The sequence below is a fragment of the Mustela putorius genome, unplaced genomic scaffold, assembly GCF_011764305.1.
Source record: "Mustela putorius furo isolate JIRA1106 unplaced genomic scaffold, ASM1176430v1.1 tig00537297_pilon_pilon_pilon, whole genome shotgun sequence".
NCBI lineage: Eukaryota > Metazoa > Chordata > Mammalia > Carnivora > Mustelidae > Mustela > Mustela putorius.
In genome coordinates this window covers 246,654-273,163 of record NW_025422435.1, presented here as the reverse complement: position 1 = coordinate 273,163, position 26,510 = coordinate 246,654, and the positions used below count along the sequence as shown (strand labels likewise).

General features: G+C 54.1%; 1 protein-coding gene across 3 annotated transcripts; it reads right to left on the bottom strand.

Annotated features, from left to right (window-relative positions):
- Positions 1–2,701: 2,701 nt before the first annotated feature.
- Positions 2,702–26,341, bottom strand: NLGN3 (neuroligin 3). 3 transcript variants are annotated; one of them, XM_004777217.3, is made up of 8 exons: positions 24,613–26,341; positions 21,307–21,960; positions 20,598–20,657; positions 16,485–16,544; positions 14,501–14,650; positions 8,113–8,298; positions 5,203–5,992; positions 2,702–4,604 (listed from the first exon to the last, which is right to left on the bottom strand). In XM_004777217.3, the coding sequence occupies exons 2-8, from the start codon at positions 21,761–21,763 to the stop codon at positions 3,761–3,763; spliced, it is 2,547 nt and encodes an 848-aa protein (XP_004777274.1). In that variant the 5' UTR covers positions 21,764–21,960; positions 24,613–26,341; the 3' UTR covers positions 2,702–3,760. The 3 variants fall into 3 exon arrangements, with proteins under 3 accessions (XP_004777274.1, XP_012903707.1, XP_012903708.1); XM_013048253.2 differs by lacking the exon at positions 20,598–20,657; XM_013048254.2 differs by lacking the exons at positions 16,485–16,544; positions 20,598–20,657.
- Between the last annotated feature and the right edge of the window lie 169 nt (positions 26,342–26,510).

The window sequence follows — 26,510 nt, the reverse complement described above, 5'->3', positions numbered from 1 at the left end:
GTGGAGAATTCTGCAATGTCCAACCTCTGGCCCTTCACACACACCAAAAGATCCCAAGATAGCTGTGTCCAGCTTCCCAAAGAACTACTATAGAAACCAGATAAATCTAGGGATACCGACTGGACCCAGTATAGGCATGAATGATTTTTGCAATGTGAAATAAAATCCAAGGGTCTCTCTCCTCCACTCCTCTTCGAACAAGGAGCTGGACTTTCCAGCTGGGGCTCAGAGCTTCGAGCCAGTAATGGGGTGGAGACCCCTCAAGCTAGCTGGTCACAGGACCGACTGTCCATTAGATGGGAAGGTTGCCTGTCTTGCAAGCTACCTTTCTACCTAGGCCTTTCAAATGTGTGAAAGACTGACTGTAGTCTCCCGTTGATGGGTCCCAAATAAGATTGGATCTGGGTTGGCTACAGCACCTTGAGTTCTTAGAGGAGAGGCGATGTCTAAATCCTCTGCAAACAGAGAGCCTCCTAATTCAGAGGAGTATAGACACACACACACACACCCAGAAGATGAGGCCGTTTGGGAATATCTGAGATGAAACAATCACAGGTCATAACAACGAAGACCTTGAATTGACCTGAAAAGCTCATGCAATCCAGCGGTCTGTTTGCAGGAAGATGAATAGCAGGGCTTTCCTTACTAGCCAGTTATTCAATTTAGCAACTGTCACTGAGGACTTCCTGAGTATGTAGCGAAATCTTTCCCTGTGTCTGATTTAGTCTTTCCCCTTCTGTCATTTTCAGAAGAAATGGACAATAGATCATCATCTCTGCCCTTACTTAGGAGGTAAATTTTTGAGGATGATAGAGCACACTTGGCACACAGTAGGTCTCCACAGCTATTGAATGTTACCTCATCAGCTTCCTCTTTCCTAAATAATAATAATAATAATAGTAGTAATTTTAAAAGACCTAGTCCCTTTGGGACATTGCTTTTGCTCGGCTCCAGAACCTCTCCAGCTTTTCCACATATGCTGAAAATGTGTTGACCAAAGGTAGACCCATGAGTGTTTGAAAAGGCCTAAAAGGAAAAGAACCAGGGCGCTTGGGTGGCTCAGTTGGTTAAGTGTCTGCCTTCGGCTCAACTCACGAACCTAGGGTCCTGGGATTGATCCCTGTATCAGGCTTCCTGCTCAGCAGGGAGCCTGCTTCTCCCTCTCCCTCTGCTCCTCCCCTCCACTGTGCTCTCCCATTCTCTCTCTCAAATAAATAAATAAAATCTTTTAAAAAAATAAAAAGAAAAGGACCACGGAAAATGTCATATACGATGGGACAGCATCCTGGGTCTGCTTCTAACAGTAACTGAGGGTTAGAAAATGCTGGGCTTTTCTGGGCCCATTTCCCCAGATATAAAAATAAGTGCATCAGACTACATGCCCCTGAGGTTACTTCTCGTTCTAAAACTCGGACTCAAGATTACTTCCCAGCAGTTCCATCCTATATTTTTGTTATTATATGCTAGTATTCACATTAGTTTTGAAAAGAAGAAAGGGAGGGAGGGAAGAAGGAGAGAGAGAAGGAGGAGGGAGGAAGGGAAGAGAGGAGGGTGAATGCCATCTCTACACTATGGACTCATTCAACTTGTGACCCACCCCGTCTCCCTCCCCCTACTTCTTTTTTTCTTTTTTGACCAAACTGTGTCCAACCAGTCATCGCCAACTCTCTTGACCCCACGTACCGTATTAGTATATTAGTTCTCAATTTTGGTCTTTGCACTATCTTGCGTTCATCCCATCTGAACATCATTCTGTTGTGTTGGTTTATCTCCCTCACTTTGTCAGGGTCACTTTGAAGAATTCTATTCCTGGTTTCCGAGGTGTCAGCAACCCTGCCCAACTGTCACACTTGAGGAGCAGACTCCCAGGTTCGGTCCCTCGAGTCGCTGAGAAGAAAGTGAACCACCATAATGCTAAACCTGTGGAGAGCCCACTGAATGCCCCCTCCCCCTTTCCCCCCCAAGGAGTTGAGGGGGCAGGGTAAACCCCTAGGAGCCCCTGATTGCAATCCTGGAGAGAAATCACTGCCAGGGCTTCAGTAAGTTCTCTAGTTATAATTCACAGAACCAGAAAAAAGTATCCCTGGGGAGGAGAGGGCTTTTGCTCTGTCAGGCCCCCAAGACCAGGGGGTCCACCTATCTGATGCCCAACTGGATTTCAATGTGAGAAAGAATTTCAGCCTGTGAGAGGTCATACCTCCTCCCAGCCCCCAGTCCAGGATGGGGGCTGGATGGTGGTGATGGTGGCAGTGGCAGCAGCAGGTGGTGGTGGCCCGGTGGCAGTGGCTGGCTGCGGTGGGGTGGGGGTGGGGGCGGAGGAGGAAGAAGAGGAGGAGGGGGAAGTATTATTTTTTGCCCTTTCATTAGGAGGCCCATGGTGCTGAGAGAAGGCTTCAGCAGCAGGAACCCAGAGCGTTGGGGGGCAGTGCAGGGGGGTAAGGGTAGGGCAACCTGCTTAAGACTGGACAGGCCTGCATGGGGGGGGGCGCGGGGGAGTGTAGCCCAGACTTGTCTCAGTTTAAAGGCACAGGACACAGAGACAGGCTTGATTCCTAGCCCACAGGGGCACCCTGCTGGGAGGTCTGTTGGGGCAAGGCCTGTGCAAGGGAGGCAGGTTGGGAGTGCTAACTGGATTTTTTTATTTTTATATCAAGACACTGTGTTTAAAATTTTTACAAAGGACAAACTCCATGGGTTTCCGTTAGTGTTTTAAGAACTTTTCTTTAAAAAAAAAAAAAAAAGCCAACAACAACAAAAAAACACCGCCTTTTTGAAAGAGAAATGACAGACACAAAAGAGACTTGGTAAAGAAAATGGGGTGAGTTTCTGATACCATTACCCCAAAGGCAGAGGCAGAACCCAGATTACACCCAGGGGCCCCATAGCAATGACCTCCACCAGAACCTCATTCACCAAATCTAGGGTCCCCTGGTCTAGCCAGGCCAGTGTTCCTGGCCTTTGGGGGAAAGCAGGTCACCCTGCAGTCTCTAGAGCCCTCCACAGGGACACAGAGATAGATGGCTGGAGAGTTCTCCCTTGTGGCCCTCCAACCCCATCCAGCGGTAGCCCCTTTCTCCTTCCACTCCATGGTCTTGCTCAAATCTGTTTCTTTCTTGGGGTGGTCATGTTCCTCGGCCGGATTGTGTGAGCCCTGGGGGTGCCAGAGCCACACAGACATGGGCCTGGAGCCTCCCTTCCAGAGCCTCTTTGCACTCATGGGTTGGAGAAGCATGTGTTCCAAAATTATTTTAAAAATCAACAAAAACAAGACCCAGAAAAAAGACCAAGTCTGGGGGGAGAAAGAGCTACTCTGCTCTTTAAAGCTCCCAAGTCTGGAGTTGGTGGGTGGTGCAGTTCCAAAAGAGGTGGAAGGCGAGCACCAAGGGGGTGTCCAGCTGGTGCTTTCGGGCCCCCAGGAGTGTCTGTGATCAGGCTCAGGGAGCTGGCTTCAGCTGCTGTTCCACAGGTCCTCAGTTTCCCAAGGACTCACTTGCGTCCCCATTTGAAGGGTTTGTTCAGGTTTACTTCCTTATTTGTGTTTTTGTGCATGCGAGTGCATGTCCACATCTGTCTATGTTTGTGCAGGTGGGTCTGCTGTCAGGTGTAGGTGGGTGTGTATACATATCTGCGTGTACGTGTCTGTGTGTGTGTGTGTGTGCATGCGTGCGTACATGTGTGTCTTTGCGTGTCTGTGGGTGCATGTGTGTCCATGGATTTGGGCAGGAGGGAGCCAGGAGTTAGGCTGTGCTCTGGGCTGGAGCTATACCCGGGTAGTGGAGTGTGAGTGGGGCAGCCCAGTACTGTTGAACCCTGCGGCAAAGGTGTTGTAGGGGTGCAATGTCTGCAGCCCTACCAGGGAGTTGGGAATCATAGTGATGGTGTTGGGTGTCATGAGTGGGATGTCGTCAGGAGAGCGGCGCAGGGTCAGTGTGTAGTCAGGCAGTGCAGTGAGGCGCAGTGTGTCGTGGGGGGGACCAGCCTCACATTCGTGGTGGGTAGGGCCCAGCTGTAAAGCTGCCAGCTCCTCCTCAGGAGCAGCTCCCAATTCAGGGGCCCCGGCACCCCTCTGAGGGCTGGGCTGCCGCAGGGGCTCCTGACGCCGTTTGTCCTTGCGGTAGTAGAGGGCAGCGAAGGCCAGAACGTTAAGGAACAGGAGGGAGGCCCCCACAGCGATGGTGACACTTAACTCAGTGGAGTAGTCACGAGGGTTCTCCACCAGGAGCGGCCCTGCATCCTGGTCCCCATTCCAGGAGCCTTGGGCATTCTCATTGCTGTAGGCAGGGGAGATGGCTGGCCGCTTGGTGCTCCAGGTCTTGCCGTTGGGCCTGCGGGTGATGTGGGAGCTGTGGGTGGTATCCGGGGGCGGCACTTTGGTGGTTGTGGACGTATAGTGGAACATGTCATGCAGGTTGTATAGGTGGGGCACCAGGTGTTTCCAGAAGGCCACCTTGGTGGCCCGGTAATGATCGCGGACCCTTGGTTTCAGCCCGATGTGAAGGTAGAGCTGGTCTCGGGGATTGTATTTGGACCAGGCCACTTCCTCAAAGCGGTTGGCCTTGGTGTGAATGAACTTGGTGTCCTGGGGGACCGGCTTGTTGGGATCCCTGAAATACCACATGGAAATCTGGGGTCACCACTCTACCTAGGTGAGAAAGGGCCCAGAATTCTTTCTCTCACACCCACATTTCCATTTTTTTCAGGGTCCCTCCCTCTGTCCACACCCCTCCTCCTCCCTGGGGCCTTGAATTCCTATTGCCCACTGTATCATGGAAACTGGTTCATCCTTCCCTGTGCCCATCCTGTAAGGTCATGCTATAGATGCCTTTTCTTCTCACATGCTTCCAAACATCAGCCAATCTTTTCAGCTGCCCAGTTATTCCAAGAACCCTTAAAAGGCTCTTCATAAAGGCACTTTTTTCCCCTCTTCACTCAGCCTCTGACCATCTAACCTTGAATCCTGTGGTTCTCATTAACTCTCCCTGTGGCTCAGTCCTAATGCTAGCTGAGTTCCAAGCCTCGACAACATGTTGGAAGGAAGAAATGGCACGAAAGACTCAAAAGGAGGAAGGGAATGAAGAGGGGGCCAAGCAAGATTCGGGGGAAGGTCTTTTAAAAAGGAGACAAAGGAAGAGGTCTAACCATAGAGGAGTGGAGGGGTAGGCATGCTGGGGTCCCAAAGAGCAACCCCCACTTTCTCCTTACCCGGTCTTGGCAAAGTTGGTCCAGTAGGTCATGACGACAGCACTGAGCATGACGTCATTCTTGGAGAAATTGCAGGGGAAGAGGTCGGTGGGGCCTACCATAGGGACACCAAAAACGTAGGGTACTTCATCCCCATGAGCTGCATCTGACCAAGCAGGCTTCATGAGGCTCTGGCAGTGATGGTAGAAGGCGTAGAAGTATGTAGGTGACCCGTAGCGGGCGTGCAGATCAGCGGTCACCACCGAGGGCTCCACCCACTGGTGGTCAGTAAAGAGCGCCACCAGTGTTTTGCGGCGGGTCTCCGGATTGTCACGGTCTGCCCAGTCTGTGTACATGAACTTGATGGTCTCCCTCAGGGTGTCCTTACCCTCAGGATAGCCATACAGATTGTCCACAAAGTTAGAGACTGAGTAGTCAAAATCAGTGCCTGAGACGCCATCCTCAGGGTCCACCACCCCTTCCACGAACTTGAGCCCTTCGCCCTGGTTGACACCTAGCATGATGTCATAGTTGAGGAACTCGCCCTGCTCCATGAGAATCTCAGGGTCATCAGGAATGACGTCGCCATCGATCACAGGGCCAAAGGCCACATGGTAGCGGGCTGGCTGGATGTCCTGCTCTACCAGCTCCTTGGCACTCTTTTGACGAAGACAGTCCACCATGTCCACCGTGTCTAGCACATTACAGCCTACCTTGTCCGCCAGCAGGCTGGTGTACTTCACCGGCTGGTAGTTCACAGCCCAGCTGGACAGGGCAGAACCACTTTGGATGATGGCCCTCTGGAAAAGCCCTGCAGAAGACACGCAGCACCAGCTCAGATAATCATGGCCCCCAGCGCCTAGGCCTCCCTTGCCTTTCCCTAAGGGACAAATTAAACCTCTCCTCACTCCTCTGTCACTGAGGCTGCCCTCTGGGTGCAATGAACTACAAAGGAAGAAGAGACCTTTCAAGAAGAAGAGACCTTTCAGTGGGGATGATGGATTAGGACCAGAGGAGATGTTGCTGGGCCCCTGCATGACCTGGACTGACCCCCTGCCTGCTCCTTGCTTCCTTGTTCTGGAATGAGGGTTGGTAACTTGGGGGTTAAGGAAATGGCAGCGGGAATTAACCCCTTGGGTCCCAGACATCAGCTTCCTTATGCTCCCTCTCTTTATCTCTCCTTGTCTTCCCTCCTTGCTTCCTGCCCAGCTGGGCCCAATTCTGTGCCAGCACACCACCAGGGAGCTGGCGCTTCCACCACAAAGGGGTCTTTTTCATGAGAGATGAGAAATGCAGGCAGGAGAGAGCCTCACATTCTGGGAGTTTGGGGAAAGATTCCTGAGGGCAAAGGCCTGGGGATCTCAAAGTCTCCAGGGAGCATGCCCTCACAGCGTGGAGTCTCCACAGAGACTTTCCTTTTCCTGAAGCTACTGATGCCTCAGATCTAGTTTTTCCCCTGGCCAAGAGGGAGCCAGTCCTCCGAACTCAAAAAGTGGATGATTCTTCTCCCCGCCCAAGAAAAAAAAGAGGGGGTATCATGCTGTCCCTGGTCGCAACATTCCCAAGTGAGGAATAATCTGGCCCTCAGACACCCTGTTCCTTTCCACTAAGAGAAAGGCAGTTGGCATGGGTAGAAAGAGAGGGACAGAAATATAGATTACTACATAAGAGAGAGCCTCACTTTTCCAAAGTGAGGATTACTTTTCCACTGATTCTCTGTGAATCAGTCACAGAAAGACTGAGAGAACAACTCTTTAGGGGAGCCAGGCCCCTCAGGGGACAGAATGTAGTACTACCCCCAAGAAAGGCCTTGTCCTCCCAGGGAAGTTCCCGATCTGAGGAGGCACCAGTCCTCTTTACAGACAGGGGCATCCTCACAATCAGTCATCTCACCCTCCTTTGTGGAGAAAGGGGTCCCTGTTCCCCCTACTATGGTGTGATTCTGATCCCACCCTGGTCTTCCCTCACTGGCGAAGTCCCTGGAGGGACAGAGGCAGGATGTCGAGGTCAGAGAAGGTGATTTTTCTCTCTGAGAGGGATAGGCCTTTTTCAAAGAGGGACTGAAAGTCTTCCTGTGAGAATATCACACACTCACAGGGTGGACTCCAACAAAAAAAAAACCTTGTCCTCTCTCCCAGATTTCCTTTCCTCAGAGGAAGGAAAGGAACCTATTTCAGGAAGGTCTCTTCTACATGAGAAGCTCATCTTTGCCTCTCAGAGACAGAATGTGCTCTATAGCCCGGAGTTGAAGGGAACTTGCCCTGCTGAGCCACAAAGGGCCTGTTTGGCTTCCTTAATGAGTCACTAGCCAAGCAAGGAGAAATGCTCTCCTCTGGGCTAAGAATGAATCTCCCTTATGGTTGCCCAGCTCAGGAGGAGCTCTGGTGTGAGCTACCAGATTGCCAGCCTCTCAGAAAAAGCCCACCCCACAGGTTAGTGATCCTCACTATTCAAACCCATCTCCCCGCTTAAGGACAGATCCCCTCCTGTACAGACTTGTTCTTCAGAGAGAAAGGCAGAAAATGAGTGTTTCTTACACCTAAAAATGAATTCCCACTCTAGATCTCTATCCTGAAGTCACATGTCCTTCCCAAACTGAAAGATTTCCCTTGCCCCCCAATTAAAAAAAAAAAAACCCACTGTCCCTTCAGATAGACATTCTACTCCCACTCACCCAAACTCGACTCCCACACGAAGGAGGATCTTACTCTCTCAAGATATAAACAGGATTCTCTCTTTCCCTTTCCTGCACTGGGAGAAGGACTTCTTCCCTGAGAGGAACATTTCCATTCCACTTCTCCCTAAGGGATGCCAAGCTGGTAGAGGAGGGCCAGCTGATTCCCCTGGGTGCTCTGGACCCCAGAAGGCCTAAGGCTCAGGGTGGGCAGCTGGCCCATTGCTAGCTGAGGTTCTGCCCCGAGCACTACTCACCCTCAGAGTGATGTGACAGCGTGAGGAGGCTGACACAGGACGCGCCAATGCCTGAGCCGAAGACGGTAATACGGCGGGGATCGCCACCAAAGAAGGCAATGTTCTCGCTCACCCAGCGGAGGGCCTGGATTTGGTCAAGAAGCCCATAGTTGCCCTTGGCAGCCTGATCGCCAGTACTCAGGAAACCTGGATTCAACATAGGGCATGAGGACGGTGAAGGCAGAGGGATGGGGGATTGGGGTTAGAATGGCAGGCAGGAGATGGGGACGGGGAGGGTGGGAGGGCATGAGGACAGAGGAAGGGGCATGCGGTGGTGTTCTGTCCACCCAGCTACCATGTACCATGGCTCCTGTATGCAAGTTCCAGCTCCATCCATATAGGAAGGATTGATCTGCTCCTTGCCTCACACTCCCATTCTCCAGTGTGGAGGGGGGGGGGTCCCCAGACTATTCGAGGGGACGCCTTCAGCTGGGAGACTTAAACTGCAAGAATTGCAAATGGCCAGGTCCCTGAGGTACTCTTTAAGACATTACCCTAGCTTCCCGGCGAGATAGTTTGGAAAGAACAGACACCCTGGAGTCAGATGGTCCTCAGTTCGCGTTCTAGCTCTACTGCCTACTGGCCATATAGCCTTGGGAAAGTTATTTAAAATATCTGGGCTATAGTTTCCTCTTCTGTAAAATGGAGATAAAAATACTTCAAAGGGTTGTTGCCAGGATAAATCGAACACAGGCCTCTCTAACACACTCCACACTCTTTAAGTCTGTAATTACTTCTTGTTCCCCTTCCTCCTCTCTCTGAAGGAAGTGAGGCTCCCAAGAGGTAATGGTCCCCAAGCCCTGCTTGCTGCCCATCCTGTCTGGATTCGTCCACCTGCACACCTCGTTCCAGGGCCTCGGGTGGCTCCTTCCCCTCATCTCGGGGCTGATTCTCATTTCCCCTCTGCCCAAGACCTAATGATTCAGAAACTAGGGGGAGGAGGCCCCGCAATCTGTATTTTTCACCAGCTCTCCAGGTGATCTGGGGCCGCTAAAGTTAGAAAACCACTGGGTGAGGCCATCTTTTTCATCTGGTGGAGAAATGGGCAAGTCAGCGCTGTGTGTTACCACAGAAACAGGTCTTCCCGCCCGCCCACCCACTGGGATTTGCTGCTGAGGAGACATGTCACCATGGAGACTACCTTCCCACCCACCTGCTGGGATTTGCTGCTTTGGAGACTTGTTGCCATGGAGACTACCTTCCCGCCCACCTGCTGGCTATCCCACAGAGATGTCCTATATCCCCCCCCCCCCTGCATCCATTTCAGAATGATCACACCGCCTCATTTCCTCTCTTCCTTGATCCCTGCGCTCCTTGGAAAGCTCCCATCTTCTCCTGCCCTAGGCTTCTGGAAGGGTTCTTTCCAGGCGGGTAGTCGTGGCGCTCCTACGCGTCGGACACCCCATACCTGGATTGGTTCGTTTTGGACTCCCTATTTGAAAGTACCTTCACAGCACCTGGGATCAGCTTTGTGGGAGGTCATGTTTGAAAAGGCCCTCTCAGCTCGCAGGGAGTTCTCTGGCTATCCTGGCTGGCCATGGGTGGAAGCTGAATTGAAATAGACTCAAGCAGGTGCAAGACCTCATCCCTGTCTTTCTCAGGTCCTCCTGTTTCTAGCTTCTGTGAAAGAGCTCATTTCACCCTCTTCAAGGGTGCTATTAATTTACATTTGGTACCATTAAGGCCATAAAGTACTTAGTTATTCCTCTCAGACCCAGTCACAAGCCCTCTTTAGCCCCCAGGTTCCCGGAGAGGAACTGTGAAGGAATCAAAGAAAGCCTGAATGAGGATGAATGGAGGGGCCCTTGTTCCTCCAGAGAAGGGAGCCTGCTTCTCCTCTGCCTGTCCCATTCATACACCGAAGCTGCTGCTGCAAGTCTTAAAAAAGTCTGCTGACCAAGATCCACCCCAGCTGTCCAAGCCCTAGACCCTCCTGCAAGAACCACTCTTTGCTTCTCTTAGCCCTGCCATCCTGTCTCCCTGCCTTTCTCCTTCCTCTGTATTTCCTTTCCCTTTCCTCTTACTGAAGCCACGGCACACCAGGCTTCAGCCCCGGCTGAGGGAGTGTGCCGTGAAATGTGTCAATGCATCTGTCCCAGCAGCTGGAGGAGCCCCGGTGCTTCAAGGTAGTCAAGTAGATTTCGCCAACGTGTCTCGATTCCCTGGGTTGGGAATAAAGGCCTGATGGGGCTGGGTGGAGGAGCCAACCACCCCTTTCTACTCCCTTGGCTTCCACCAAGCCCCGGGATGAGTGGCGCTGAAGCATGCAGATGAGGCCATGTCAACCATCTCTACTACAAGAGTCCTGCGTGAAGTGTTCTATCCACTGGGCCGAGACAGGTGATCCCACAAATGTGACCAACCAAGAGTGCACAAAGTCTGGCAGTGCAGGAGAGCAAGTCGCTCACTGCTAGGGCCCCAGTAACTCAGCCGTCCACGGAAACCATGGGAGGAGAAGTGCTGAAATACTCCTCCACAGAAACTGTCACAATAAACCTGAGACCGGCTCCCTTGGCCCTGGATTTGCACTGTGTCGTCCATGGTGGGCCCCCCATCAACAGAGGATGAGGGAATCAGGCACACTGCACCCAAACCACAGAGCTCCATCCCTCGAGGCTTGACTTTCACTAGGTTGTCTGTTTGCCCCAAAAGCTGCCTGAGCAGAGATGTATCATCAAATTCTGGAACCCAGATGAAAACCTGGCAAGCCCCTACCTCCCTGGCCCTGGGGGTGTCCACGTCTGCTATCCCGCTGGTGTCTCTTGTGTTGGTCTCAAGCCCCATGGCGGGGAGTCCTCAAATAATAAAATGGGATCCATGGACTGGTCTGTGACAGTCTCCATATAAATGAATCACCCAAGATGGCCCAAGAAGCACCTCAGAGTAAACCATATGTCTGAGCTCAGTGCTTCCAGAGAAGCTGAAGGGAGGGTGAATGTGTGCATGCCGCTGGGGGGGTCCCAATCCAGCCTACCCAATCTGGGATGCTTAAAGACCCAAAACAACCAAGTCACAGCTACACAGCAAAGTCTCCAAGTGCCAGGGACAGATCTATGTTCTACGTCTGGCACCGAGAGACAAAAACATCTTGTAGGTACCCAGAATCCAATCAGTGGCTTATAGACTACATTTGGGTTGCTGAGCAGGCTTTAAAGGAGACACAGGAAGTGGTGGGGGGAACTTTGGACCAAATCTCAGTTTGTGACTCCTTCCAAGGTTTGGATAATATTATGTTGATCATTAACAGCTGAAGCCCAAAGAATACGACTCTTGCCCCTAGATGTGCTGTTTTGGTTACCCAAATGAGAAGGGGTTGTAAAGCGGGTGGGGTGGGTGTAGGTGCTTAACCTGAGTTTCTAGGATGAGTTTCAGTGATGTCCATGGAAACATTTCTATAGGTTTGTGTACGTGTGTGCACATTTACCCGGTGCGGGGGCGGGTAGGGTCCATAGCTTTCATTAGAATCTCAGAGGGGTCTAAGGCTCCCCCAAAAGTTAGGAACTTCTGATGTATAAGCTTCAAGATTGGGGAAGTGGGAGGGTTGTCCAGGAACCAGCACACTGGGTACCATAGAGAACACTCACCGACAACAGGCCCTGTACAGCCCACAGCTGCGAAGAGACACTTCAGATCCTGAATCTCTCTTTCCTGTCTCTTTGCTCGGTGTGATCTTGTCCTCTTTTCTCTCCCCTCTGTCTTTTCCTTCTCTTCCTCAATTCCCAGCCCCCCACATTCCTCCCCGTTCCTCCACTCTTTCTTTTTCTGCCTCCCTAAGCTGTTCCGATCATACGGAACCGAGGCACATTCTTCGTACTCTCTGTGCTTTCCAATAAAACCAACAGAATGGAGCTCTGTGTTTCTGATTTTTAAAAGCAGCCGAGTTGAACATTTTCTATCAGTCTCACTAAGAAAATAAGGTGGCAGGGCTCCTTCTGGCCTTCAGCTACCGTAGGCGCATGGCTGGATATCTGTGTGACCTTGCTTCTGGAAATTCCTGACTCTTCGGGAACCATGCAGCCCTTGCATGTAGCTTTATGGCCACCTTCTCTTCCCCTTTGCTGTCAGAGACTCAGATCCCCTTCCTCAACAGGACAGATCACTTAAGAGAGCCTCACCAGGATGTCTGGGGCAACTCGGGGAGACAGAGGAGCAGCAGCCAAACCATGAAATCCAAGCCCACCAGATCACCTAGAGACCAGGGAGATGCCTTGCATGCTTCATCCCCCAGGATCCAGAGGCCACTCGAAGGGACATAGGCTCACTGTTTTCGGGGAACATCCTTTCTCCAGTCTGGACCCCAAAAAGGCGTCTTGCTAGCCCACCGAGTGTCAATGGTAAGTCAAGAAAAGGTTGTCTTTCTGGGCTTGTGAACTGTACCAGAAGTGGCATGGAACACCAGGCCCTCTGGGGTTAGAACTAGCAAGAACAATACACTCAGAGGCAAATTAAGATAAGGTCCTGTCAGCCAAGGGGCCAGGGAAGAAGTCATGCCACAGCTGGTCCAGCACGCAGGCCTCTGGATCTGATGCACAGCCTAGACCCCCACTGCAACCTGGAAGACACCAGCCCTTCAGGTCAGTTGTCTTTCTCATGATATTACAGGGTTACATGGCTGCACGTGCCCTCGGAGGCCTGGGTGAGCGTCTGAGAGGGAGCAAGACCCTGTACACTGTGTCACCCTCTCTAAGGTACTTGTGTACCTCAGGAACCTGGCCGCAGATAGGCAGTAACAGTCAGCAAGGAAGACACAGCCCAGAGGGGCAGCCTACATCACCAAGCCCAGCCAGTGGCTGGCAGAGGATGTGGGGGGAAAGACTCAGGGGTGCATAAGAGGAGGCATTTGGGAAGGAAGCCTGTACGTGTGAGAGTGTGTTTGTGTGATGGGGTGGGAGTATATGGGGATGTAGACACAGAGAGAGTAGTAGAAATGCGTACGTGTGTCTATATGTGCTACGCAAGTGTGGGGTACTCACACGCATGGGGGTGAGGCGAGGTGTGTGGATCTGGAGGCCAAGCAGGTGTACACGAGTGTGTATGTGTTTGTCGGGCAGGGTAGGGGCGGGGAAAATGTATGTGTGTGTACTGCACATATATACGCAGGGTACGTAGGGGAGGAGTGTCTATGTGCGTGTATGTGTATACGTGTGTGTATGTATCTACGTGGGGATGTGGGTATTCATGTAGGAGGTCTATGGGTGTGTGTACACAGCAGAGAGCTATGTAAGTATAGTGCCTGGGATGGGCATGGAGACATGGAAGGGTTTGTGTGTAGGATTTGTGAGGGGGTGTGTGTGTAGGATTTGTGGATGTGCAGCGTGAGGAGGTGTGGATGGGCGGGTGTGGGTGTATGTGCGTAGGGAGGGGGAAAATTGGTTTGCGTTTAGGTAGGGAAGCTGAGGGACATATGCGCGCGTGTGGGTGTCCGAGTGGAGGTGGAACTGGGAAGCACGGTGGGGTGTGAGTGTGTGTGTGTAAATGTGGAGGGAATATTTATGTACATTCAAGGTATAGGCATGTGGGGTTTATGTGTAGCGTGGATGTGTACGGTGTGAGTCTTTGTGTAGAGTGTCTGCGTGGGGGTAGAAGGAAGTGTGAGTGTGGGTACGTGTAGTGTGTTATAGGTATAAAAGTGGATACAGAGATGTATAGGGAGAGATAGACGGGAATGCTGGTGGGGGTTTCTGAGAGATCTGTGTACATATGGAGTATGGATGTGGAGTGGAAAGAGGTATATGGCATGTGGATATGTGTGGGAAAAACCATATGTGTGGAGTGTTTATGGAGTGGTGGAGGAGCATGCATGTGTGTGTGAGAAAGGCGGCCTATAGATGTGGATGTGGGGGTCTCTATGTGTACAGGTATATGTGTGTATTTGTGGGGTGTGTGAGAAATAATAGTATGCAAGGGGGTGTGTGGTGGGCAGTGTGGATGTGCAGTCAGGTGAGGGTACATGAGCAAGTGGATATGTGATGGGCTAGAAGGACTATCTGTATATGTGTGGGGCTTTGAGGAAGTGGGTCTGGGTGGGTAGGGACAGGGGACGGACACTAGAAAGTTCCAGACCCTGTGAAACTCAGCCAAGCAATGGTCTGAAAGCAGCGACCTGGCTTGTGACCTTTAAGAGAAGGTGTGGAGGTTGAATTGAAATTCCAGTGGCAGCTAAACACTCCAGGAAAGAGCCTGGGAACATGGGCAAGCACCCAGCACTTGGTTAGGGACCATGTGATATCACTTGACTTAGGTCACTGGTACCCATTAGAGAACGGAGGCCAGCATTAAATCCCCAGCATTCTTTCCTCCTTCCTTGAGAACCTGGGCCTCCTTCAAGGAAGCTAGCAGAGAACCATACCTAGCACCCCAACCCGATAGTTGAGGGTGATTACGATGACATTGCCATAGCTGGCGAGGACGCTGCCGTCAATCATGTTGCCTGTCCCTTCCATGTACGAACCTCCATGGATGTAGACCATGACAGGCTTAGCGCCACTGTCCCGGATGTCTGCAAGGAGAAGGGGTGAGACACAGGCTGGGTAGGATGCCCTTCCTCCCTCACCCCCGCCAGCCCTGGTGGGGGTGTGGGCAGCAAAGCTATCCCAGGTGCCAGGACACCACCGCCAGCTCTGGGGGCAGGACTCACGGGACTGCTGGGCCCGGAGCTTGAGCATTGGCCAGAGACTTAGCCGGAGGTGGACTTCAGCATTGGTTTTAAAGACTCAGGTTTCAGCCTCCCAGCTGAAGGCAGTCAGCCAGGCCTAGATAGGCGACAGGCTAGGCCCTGGGGACAGGGGAGCAGGAAGAAGAGGCAGGGCTGGTCTCTTAGCTGGCTCAAGCGAGTCCCTGCCCCCGGGGCACCCGGAGTCCTGGGACCTGACACGCTTAGGAGAGCAGGGGCTGGGGAGCCTTGAAACCCCCAAGACTAGACCAAGTTACATGGAAGTAAGGCCATTGGCAGCAGCCGGCCCCCCCAGTGCAGACAGAGACAAGAGGAGTGGGAAGAAGGGGGTGGCACAGGGAGAGAACAAGGAAGGATGTGGGTAAAAGGGAGTGAAGGGCAGTGATGGGGTAGAGGGAACCTTAGTGACATGGTCTCTCAGCCATGTGCTCATTTACCCCATTGTCCCCCGGGGGCGTCAGGCAGACTTAACTGGAAGCACTGGGGATGGGGAGAGGAGAGGGGCAGAACTAAGAATGAGAGAGACCCCTCCACCCCACTCTGCAGTCCCTCCCCTCCCATCAGCATTAGGATGAAGATGGAGCCTCCCCAAAGGCCATTCAGTGAGAAACCTTCAAGCGGCCACTCCCAAGCCCAGTGAACACAGCGGTGGCCTTGGGTCTGGGTAGTCAAGAGAAGGCTCCTGACCTGATCACCTTGACTTGCAGCCTCTCAGTGTGTGAGCTGGACCAACACTCCGCCACACCAGTGCGGCCCTACCAACCACCAGCGGAACACCCCCCCGCCCCCACAGCTGTTTGGCTCCTCCAGGGCTGGAGGGGCAGGGCCAGGGCAAGGAAGGTAGAAGGAAATGCTCTGTGCTGCTTAGCAAACACAACCTGTTTTCCCAAGGAGAAAGGCAGACTGGTTCCACCATCACCTAAGTATCTTATGCCATCTACTGACTGGGCTGGGCGTCCTGGCCTCAGCCTGGCACTTTAGCCCACAGCCTTCCTGGTCCTGTCCCGAGCCAACCACTGCAGTCCGTGGCCCTGAGGCCATATCTCTTTTCCTGGGAGGAGGCCAGGGGGTGGGGGGGTGGACAGTAGTGATTTAGGTGTTGCTAATCTCCAGCCCTTTTGGTTGTCAAGGCCTCACTCCTCAGCTCAACGGCCTGCCAGGCCCCTCTCCCAAGAGCCTGCATTCCCACGAAACACATGTGTCTCCGCAGTGAAACCCAGGTACGTCCTCACCATCCGGTCTCCTTTGTACCTCTCTCCCCGCCCTCCCTCTGCCCTGCTTTCTCTCCACTCTCCCTGCTGATCGGTGGGGGCAGGTGCCCGCTGAACCACGGAGGATGCGGGAGGAAGCTGTTTCTGGCAGTGCCCACTTCTCTACTGTAGGACTCAGGACGAGGGTAGGGGACCGGGGCGAGGAGGCTGCCACCCCCTCCCCCCCAGCTTTACTGGTGGTCCCCTGCTCCCTCCAGCCAGCCGGGTCCATCACCAAGGAACTCCCAGCGGCCCACCAGGCCAAAGATGGATGAACAGCCCAACAGCCTTGTATAGGAACAGAAACACACCAACGGACGGACAGACAGACAGACGGGGCTTCTCCCCATTGAGAAGAGGAGGGGCTCTGTGCCATGCACCAGCCGCCGCGCCCTGCAGCCCCCAAATACCTTCATCTTCATCCCCGTCATTATCCGCTAAGTCCTCGCCCTGTTTCTTAGCGCCGGATCCTGGGGACCAGACACAGGGAGACACAACAGCACAGAACAGAGAACAAAACAGAGAGAGAATTCAAAAACAGCATGACTGCAGTGTGGCCCAGCAAGCCAGCTCTGGGCTTGGGCCCAGGACAGGCAGGAGGGATGGCAAGAACCAAGGGAATGGGTGGGCTGAGGCCCAGACCTTCATTAGCCGATGATGGTGTTGCAGGCCCCTGCTGGACTGGCTTCCTTGCGCCTCCCTGCCCCGCCCCCCCATCTCAGCCAACTCCCTTTCCAGTTGGGAAGGCGGGAGCAGCATATGGGCCAGGGCAGAGAGCCAGAGACCCACTCAGGGAAAGGATTTCTCCCGGGTGGCAGGGGCTGCACGTGTGTACACAGGCAGGCTGAGCTGGAGAGCCAGGGCAGGCGCTGAGGGTAACAGGTGGCCTTGCCAGAATGTTGGATATAGATGCGAGCTATTAGGGCAGAGCCGGGAACTGGGCCCCCCCCTGGCCCTGAGCTACCTGGGCCCAGTGGGAAGGCTCAAGCTGGGCCTCAGCTGACCCTGATTCCCAGAGGAGGAAATGGGAGATGAAGCTTTCCCTCCGGTCTTCCTCGTTGGGGCCTCCTGCTCTGGCTGATGGCAAATGGGGTTCCTGTGAGCAGGAACCCAGCCTAAGAGCAGCAAGCACTGCTCTGAGATCGAGAGAGAGCCAGAGGGGGAGGGAGGGAAAGGAGGAACAGGAGAAGGAGAAAGGGATATGAGAGAGATGGAGAGAGACAGAGAGAGAGGGGGAAACAGAGGAATAATGATAACAGCTCCTACCATAGACCGAGTGTTTACCGTGTGCCACTCTATGTCTGCCATACTGTTTGATCCTCACACCCCAGTGAGGTGGGTACTCTCTACTCCTGTTTCACTGATGGGGAAACTGAGGTTCAGATAGGTAAAGTGACTTGCTCAAGATCACACAGCTAGGAAGCGCTAGAGGTAAGATTCAAACCCAGGTCTGCTCCAAAGCCCATGGTCTTTCCACTGCACCATGCCACCTTTCTGGGAACTGGGGAGAGGGAAGGAAAAAAATCAGCAAGAAAAGAGGTGGAGCATGGGGGGCAGGGTGGAGAGAGGGGAGGGAAGGGAAGGAGAGAAAAGAAGGGAACAGAGGAGAGAAGAGAGACTTTTAAGGACCTGTGGGTAAGCTGGCACCAGCTCTCTTTCCTGTTCTAAGGAGGTGAGAAGTGCATCTTGAGCATGGCTGTGGAGACAGAGGGCCTACTGCCTGGATGCTGGGCAGAGTTCGGAGACCAAGGTCATTCTGCCAGCACCCCAGGGCCTACCCTCTGGTCTATGACACCAGATACTCTCAGCCTGCAGGCAGCAAATAGCCCTCTTTTGCAGCTGGTCTGGGCTCTGGTGAATGAAATCCCTCACAGCTATTAATCAAAACAGGAACCACCCTCATATTACAAAATGGCTTTTCAACTAGGGCAAGAGCCTCCCACCCCTCCCCACCCCCGCCCCCAAGGGGCAGAAATGACCTCCAGCTTCCCGAACTTCCAGTGGCACCTACCGTCTTAACACCTGCCAGGACTGAGCTCAGAAACCCTATGGGGCACGGGACAGCATCACCCACATGATGGACAGCCCCCCAAGTGGAAGAAGGGACTTACTCATCCGGAAACATGCATTCCCTCCAACCTGATGGAGGTGGAAGTGGGGGGAGGGGGCAGGTCTTCCTCCCCCACACCCCCCCAGGAAATCCCTCACTTGCATGGGCATGGACTTAGAAGGTGGGACCCTATTGCTCCCCACTCCCCCCACCCACCAAGATAGATGCCTTTTCTCCTTCAGCTGAGCGCTTAAGGAACAACTCCTTGTTGTCATGCCCATCACACAGGCCAGCTCCACCAACCATCCCCTGTCCCAGCACTGGGCTGCTGCAGGGTCCCAGCCGGGGCTGGTTCTGCCTACCCTATACACACCACAAGCCTAATGACCTCGGTGTCTGTCTCTGCTCCAAGAAGCGGGGGTCTGTAAATTCCGTTCCAAATGGCCAGCTGGCCCTGGATAGGGAACTAATTTGAACAGTGAAATGACCGAATGCCCTCCCCCACACTGTCAGGGGCTCACTTCACACCTTGGCCCGAGGGGCTTAGCTGAACCCACCAGGTTTCAGTCCTAGGATGGGAGCTTTGTCAGAGTGGTGATGAAGCCATGGTTTAGGTCTAAATCTTGCCTCTGCCTCCTAGCCTTCCATGGCCCCACAGTGCCTAGTTCATGGCCTTAACCACAGTCAACAATCCTGAGAGCTAAATGTTTGCATTTGACCCGAGCTTCCAATCGGCTCTCTAGCCAAACTCTGGGGACTGGAATGCCCTGGGCTCTCACTGGCACTCTGGGGAGATCATTCCTCCTGGAAACGGTTAAAGTTCACTGTCAACCTCTCTCCCTGCCCCCCAGCCCCCACCCAAGCAAGTAACCCACGGGAGGAGGTTTAAGAGACCCTTCTCCTGAATTCATTCACAGACTAGTAGAATGTGGGTAAGCTGGCACCAGCTCTCTTTCCTGTTCTAGTAGAATGTTAAGGCCTGAATGGTCTCCTTATCACTAGTAGAATGTTAAGGCCTGAATGGTCTCCTTATCACCTTCAGAGGTGGGAACAAAGGCCCCTCCAGGAAAAGACTTGCCTAAAGTCTCACTGCAAGCTAGCAGGAGAGCTGGGGTTCAGTTAGGCTTTGGGTTCCCAGCCCTGCTCTCTTTCTGCAACACCACAGTGCTTCTTCACTTGTGTGGGGAAGTGTGTGCTGATCACCTACTGCCTGTGAGGTCCTGGGCTGGCTGTGGAGATGTGGCAGAACGCTGTGTCCAGAGCCTCAGGCCCCACTCCGTGCTCCAGGGTTACTCAGCACACATAAACTGAACATGTGGATTCCGCCAGAATCTGCCCCCTAGAGATTCCTGCTCAGCAGGGAACATCCTGGCCCAGGAATCCTGACAACACCACTCACTGTGAGGGGGGCAACCCTGCCCTAGGATTTCAAAGGAAAACAAACTCCAAGCTTGCCAAAAGGTTGTAGGGATCAGGCTGTGATTTTTCCACCTGTTCCTTAAGCTGTTACTGTTTTCCAATTAGACCCAGTCCATCCACTGTTTCACCATTGTTTTCAGAGCCATGAAGGTAGGAATGACCAGATGGGAGCTGCCTCTCGTGCTACAGTGGAAAGAACATGGCCCTGAGGGTCAAGAGACCCGGGTTTGGGTCCCAGCTCTGCCACAGACCAGCGACAGGGCCTCGAGCAGCTGCAAGTCACTCCCTTTGGCCTGTTTCCTCATCCGTAAAATTGGGAAACTGATTCCTGCCTTACAAGCCCCCAGAGATGTGGGGAGGATTTTATGAGCTAAGTATGAAAGTGCTTTACAGGACCACAACAGGAGGAATTATTTCTACAAGGGAAGTACATTTCTGGGTAAATGCAAAATTCAGGATGTTGTGTCTCCTTTTCGAGTCCATGGTTCCTAGAGTCCCCCAATGTCTGTCATGGGACTAGCCCAGGGAAGGGGGGGGCGGTCTGGTCACACAGCTATGCTCTGGCTGGGGTATGGTGGGCCAGGGGTGATTGGCAGGATGACTTGGGTCTAAACTTCAGGGTTGGAGAGTTGAGTCTAGACTTCAACCCCAGGAAAGAGTACGGAGGGGTGAGCTCAGGGCTGCCGCGCCAGGAAGAGGGCAGAGCCTCTGGCTTCATCCTGGGTGCCTGGAGATCCGCCCACCCCCAGCGCGAGGTGACTCAAGAGAGAGCCATGGGCTCTGTCTTTGGCACACGCCTTACGGTGGAATCCCGGGCTGGGAAGATCGGAAGAAACGGGGTTGCTGCAGCTTCTGCCCTGAACCTGCCTTAGGCCACCAAATCGTCCCTGAAGAGCAGCCAGGGCCCTTGGCTAAGGTGGAGCTTAGGCCTGCTCACCGACCGCCCCCTGAGCCTAGGCTACTTGAAGGAAGGCTGGGTCCTCAAGGGCAAGGGTAGGTGGGCAGGCAGCCCTCCCTCTCTCTCTCTCTCCCTCCCCGCCGGCTCGCTACCTACCTCCTTTCCTACAAATTTTCTTGTTGGGCTTTCGGGCGCATTCCTTGGAAATCCGCTTTACTGTAAAATGAATAAAAAACTAAAAAATAACAGGAGGCCTCTGCCCAGGGGCATGCACCCCCCAACCCCCTCCCCAGGCCCCAAGAGCTGCTCTGCAGGTGGCACATGGCAGAGAGCCTGTCCCACCATCTCTTTGTTTCTGTCACTTACCTTAGTGTGAGCCCCACGGGAGGAGGCAGCGGCTAGCCCAAGAGGAGGCACCTAAGCAATGCCCACCAGGCTGGCCCCCACCCCACACACACCCAGCTCCCTTGGCCACACACACCTACTACCTTTCAAAGCAGGCGGAATGGCAACAGGGGGGCCTGGTGGAGCCAGCATCCTCCCACAGGCAGTTGCCCAGCAGGGACCCATACTTCCCCAGGGAACCCCCATCCAGCACTCTGGCCCTAGACCTGTCAAAGCTCTCAGGCCTGGCCAGGCCCCCTCCTGGGAACAGTGTCACTCACACATGGGAGCTCAGACAATGCTGGGTGAAGGGAGAACAGGGAGGAGGAAGATGGGGAGGAGGCCAAGCAGAGTGATGGTTAGAAGCATCTTCACAGACAGACAGAGGCATGCTGCAGGGCACACAATGACATGCAAGCCATGAACACCATGGGAGGGGGGAGGGGGCAGGGAGGGCACAGCGCCTGGCCATAGCACTCACCATCCTCTGTGGGCACATAGACATTCAGGTAGAGGCAGTCTTCGTTGGGCTCCTGGATGTAAGTAGCGACAATATCCAAGTTGGCAGTGAACCAGACGGGCAGCATGACTTCGGGCACAGCCGTGTGGATGTTCTGGGGGCACACTGGGGGAAAGTGTGTGGCGTTCCGGATGCCCGACCAGGATGGGGGTGGCTCAGGGGGCAGGAAACGTTTTTCGCCGATGGGGGGAGCTGCATAGGGCACCCCCAGGTACTGGTCCACAGGCCCCAGGATCTCACTGGGTAGTGGCACCCGGGCACCCCTTAGCTTCCCAAAGTGAGTATTGACTGTGGGCGCTGGGGCCTGGGTACTGGCCCTCAGCACCAAGCTGAGGAACCACAGGGTGAGGCACAGGCTCCAGCCAATCGTGGACGTGGGGCTCAGGGACAGCGAGGGCGGGCCAAGCCGCAGCCACATGTTCCGGGCAGGGGGACTGGCAGGAAAGGCAGACTCCAGGGTCACAGCATCAGCCCGACAGGCAGCCCCTTCATGGCCACACTGACTTGAACCTCAAGACTGAGCTCTCGAGGGACACCTACAGGTGCCCGGCAACGTAGAGAGGTCGTCCAAGCACCACAGCTTCAGAAAGGGGACTCCCTCAGGGCCAGACAGGCCTGTGGAAAGAGGGAAGTAGGCGTCATCTAAGATGGTTAGGGGAGGGCTCCCGAGTCAGGGAAGGGGGTGTCTTTGGGGGCCCCAGTTGGGGGCTGGCTGATTCTCCTACAGGTAGGAGAGGTCTCCAGTGCCTGGGGTTCTGGGGACCAGCTTCTCAGACCCTGGCTGTGTGCCTGGCCAAGGCTGGGAAATCCTAGGGGACTGACCCAGGGACAGTTGCTGCCACTCCAAGTTTCCAGTCCCCAACTCCAACTCCTCTGCCAGTGGAGCTCATGGGGGCTCAGCCAGGGGCCCGAGCAGCATGTGGTCACAGGGGGTGGGGAACACTGGAACCTATGGACCTCAGGTCCCTGAGCACACTGGGCTGGACACGAATAGTGGACTCTCTAGACCCCGGGACCTGCTAACCCCACAGGAAGACTTCCCACACCAGGAGAGGGTAGGGTTGTTAACCTCACTCTGGGGTTCCAAGGCATCAGCAGGAAAAGCAGCAGATAGGCACAAAGGCCCACATGGAGACCCCCCTGATCAATCAACCAGGGTTGGGGGGCAGGGAGGGCAGAATGGCCACTCACCAGAGTCCCCAGAGCCTCCCGTGCCCCTCCTGTACATTTCTCCTCAGCCCTCACCACTCCCGAATTCGGAAGCCTTGGTCCTTTCTGTGGGCTCTCTGTAATTCACACCAAGTACCAAAACTGAGACAGAGACCACTTTGCCTAGAACCCCAGGCATTGGGGTTCAGTCAGTGTAAAATACACAACGGAGTGTGAGGGACACCGCACTCAGAGACCCTTGGAGAGGGAAAGTCGCAAAGACTCAAAAAAGGGAGCAAGAGAGACCAAGCCTGGCTCACAACAGACACTGCGATCACAGAGACGGATATTCCAGACCCATGGAGATCCCTCATATAGTCCCACATTCTGAGACCGAGAGCCTCACGGAGCCAGAGAATCACAGAGAAAGACATTCAGAGACGCATGCAGAGACTTACTGGAATATAATCCCACACACACCACATAGGTAAATATCCAGAGACACATGCTGCATAATGGTGACACATAGGTGGAGACAGAAACAGAAATAGCAGCACACTCAAGACACACAGGCTTTCTGACACACAGACAGCCAACACATACAGGCGCACACAGACCCTGCTGCATGGACAGACACACACGCTCGCAAGCACACGCGTACACACACACACACACACACACACACGCACGCACAATTTAGTTTTCCCTATTTCTCCCGCCTTCCAAGATTGCCGGCCTGCTCCTTTAAGAACTGGCTGAAGGGGTGGGGGAGGGAGATTGGGAACGCCCGGCAATGGGCCACCACGAGAGGGGAATGAGAATGTGTGTGAGAGTGAGAGAGAGAGAGAGAGAGAGAGAGAGGAAGAGAGAGGGAGGGAGAGGGAAGGAAAAGGATGCAGAGGGAGGGTGAGAGAGATAGAGAGCTGGAGAGAGAAAAGGAGAAAGAGAGGGAGGGAAGAAGGAAGAGGGAGAGCGTGCAAAGCGACTAAAGGGGTGGGGGCTCAGAGGAAATGGGGAGCAAAGTACGGGGTTGGGGGTTGGATCCCAGACACTGCCCAGAATGCACCCGGGGTTGGGAGGGGGAGGGTAAAGGGAAGGAAGGGGTAGGAGTAGGGAGGTGGGGCAGGAGGGAGTGGGTGTGTGTGTGTATGGGGGGGGGATAGTCCGCAGCTGAGTTCACACAATCCCCCCATTCACCGTCTCCATGGCAACTCTGGGGCACAGACCGCTCATTCACACGGCTTCCCCGCCAGCAACCCCCCCACACCATTAACCCCCTCAGTGCCTCCCCTCCCCACAAATTCCATTAACCCCTTCGGGTTGCCTCCTTTCCCAGTAACCCTTCAGTGCCAAATGCCAGTCCCCTTTGAGTCCATTCCCTGCAGCCCCTCCCCCCTGAACACCTAGACAAATCGGCCGACCCCCAAACGCCCTCTGTACCCTAGGACCCACTATGAGCCCCTAAGGCCAAGATCTCCATCCTGGTCCAACTTGCAATTTGGGAGAAGACAAGGGGAAGTGCCAATGTCGGGGATTAGAGTGGCATCTGAGGTACTTTGGGGGCTGGAGCAGTATTGGGCAAGGGGCATTGTGCAGGAATGGACTGGTATCGAGAACTGCAGTACTGGGGGCCATGCAGGTCTGAATGGTATTGGGGGACAGAGCTGCATTGGAATGGGGGAGGATAGAATAAAAGCCTGGGGGGAGGGGGGCTGCAGAGAGTGGGGGAGGGAGCCTGGCTGGGAGATGCTATGATGGAAGAGGGATGGGGCTGCACTGCGGGGGAGGGGGGACTGGCAATGTGCAACACAGGAATAGGGCCAGGGCCCCTTAGTAGGGGCATTTTGATGAGCATGCAGCCAGGCTGTGGAAATAGAGGGACCATGGGTGGGAGGATGATAGGGATGCGGGATTCAGGGAGGAGGTGGAGAGGAGAAGCTAAGCGGCGGGGGCGGGGGCGGGGGGATATTGAGGGTCAGGGGTGTCTAAGGAGAACATGGGGTTGAGAAGGATGGGGAGCATTGGTTGGGGAGCGGAGGAGCCAGGGATTGGGAGGGGATAGGATCGGGGCAAGGTATGGGCAGCTAGAGGATGAGAGACCGGGGCAAGCGGCCTCACCTGTTCCCCAGGCTGTTGCGAGCGACTGAACCGGTCCGCGGACCACCCATATCGCCTCCAGGCCAAGGGCTCCGCACCTGAATTCCCGAGATCTGTTCTCCGGCAGCCTGGCTGCTGTGCCCGCGCACCGAGGGGGCGCGCTGCGCGTGCCCGGACACGGGGGGGCGCGGTCCCTGCCATTAACTCCTTTTGTGCCAGAAATGGCTCAAGTCCTGGGGCATGGCCCAGTTCCTCCCCTGCTCAAGCACGCTTGGCTCACCGGCTCTCCCTCACATACGCATCCCTCAAATCAGGACAGGTGATCTTCCAGGGCAGCTAGCTCTAACTTTACCTGCAAAGCTTGAAACAATGAAACAAAGGGAGAAACTGAGGCACCGCCTGCAGGAGCCCCCAGTCATATTCTACAAAAGACAAGCCTCCACCTTGCTCAGCATCCCTCGCCTCTCCCCTCCTCAGCACCTGGAGGCAGCAAGAGCAGCCAGCAGTGGAGGGTGGGGGCACTTGGCTCTCCTCCTGTCACTCTCCCTAAAGGTCAACGTTGTTCCTTTCTGCTGCTGCTAGGGCATGTCAGACTGAGACTGTCAGCAGGCCAGTTGCTCCACCATTTCAGGCTCTCCCCTCCAGATCCCACTGTCTTTGTGTCTCAGGTTTCCGTGTGTAGTGCACCTGTCCCTTTTGTTTACTCCCTGCTCCCCCACCCGAGTCCCTCAGAGTGTCCCTTATCCCAGCTGTGACCCCAAGCCTGCAGCTCCTCAGAGTGTTTATGTCAGGACAGAACAGATCAGAAGTGAGCTTCGGTCACAGTCACGGCTGCCTGGACCCTGTCTGGGGTTTTGTTCCTTGTGCACACAGCTCCGAAACTTGCTGAGTCCCGTGTGAGCGAGGGTGCCATGGACTTTGAAGTGGGATTTTGCTTTATTTATTCTTTTTTTTTTATTTTTTAGAACTTGGGTATTGATCAATGTTTCTGGTTTTACCAGCACACTTGACACTTGCCAGTGACCCAGTGCAGCTATGGCTTGGATGTTCCCCTGAAGTTGTCAGATTGTTACCTTCTTCCACCCAGCCACCAGGCTGAGGCTGGTCCTCTTCCAGCCCCAGCTGCGCATACCAGAAGACTCCTTTGTAGTCAACCAGTTGCCCTCCTGAACAGGCCTTAGATCTAACGCCCCAAACCTGAAGGCAAAGGGGCTGAGAATGACCCTACCGCAATTCCCAATGCAACTCTGGGGCAACGGCTTCACTGCAAGATGGGAGGGAGCAACAGTCATCCTGGGTCACTGCCAAGGTGGGTTTTGTGAAAACAAACAGTTCCAGCAACAGGGTGGAGAGAGAAGAAAGGGGTCCTCCCTCTTACTGAGTGTCTCTTCTCCCTAGAACCATACTGGCTTTCCACCACCACCAGTTTGATGGGGACACTTGCCAATGGCAGGCCTGTTTTTCATCCCAAAAATGTGACTCTCAGGGAAAGTTCTCTAAGATGCCATTTGGTACATGACACGGAGCACGCGAGGTGGCAAAAAAGGTAGGCAGTGTCTGTCACAACCTCCATCCTGAAGCCTGTTCAAAACCCAGTGAGTGTGTGGGATGGGTGGCAGAAGAATCAGGTTCTATGGATTTTTTTTTCCCCTCAAATCCTCCTGCCTAGGGGCGCCTGGGTGGCTCAGTGGGTTAAAGCCTCTGCCTTCCGCTCAGGGCTCAGGTCGTGATCCCAGAGTCCTGGGATCGAGCCCCGCATCGGGCTCTCTGCTCAGCAGGGAGCCTGCTTCCTCCTCTCTCTCTCTGCCTACTTGTGATCTCCTTCTGTCAAATAAATAAATAAAATCTTTAAAAAAAAATCCTCCTGCCTCACAGACCCTCCCCAACCCCAGCGGTCTAGCCCTCATGGAGAGAAGCTA

Bases quoted from the DNA above. Each gene is read 5' to 3' on its own strand.
- NLGN3 (XM_004777217.3), bottom strand. From the start codon at position 21,763: ATGTGGCTGCGGCTTGGCCCGCCCTCGCTGTCCCTGAGCCCCACGTCC. The intron at 20,658-21,306 runs GTGAGTGCTATG...TTCATTTTACAG, and splicing joins CTATGTGCCCACAGAGGATG to TAAAGCGGATTTCCAAGGAA. The intron at 16,545-20,597 runs GTAGGTAGCGAG...TCTGGTCCCCAG, and splicing joins GAAAATTTGTAGGAAAGGAG to GATCCGGCGCTAAGAAACAG.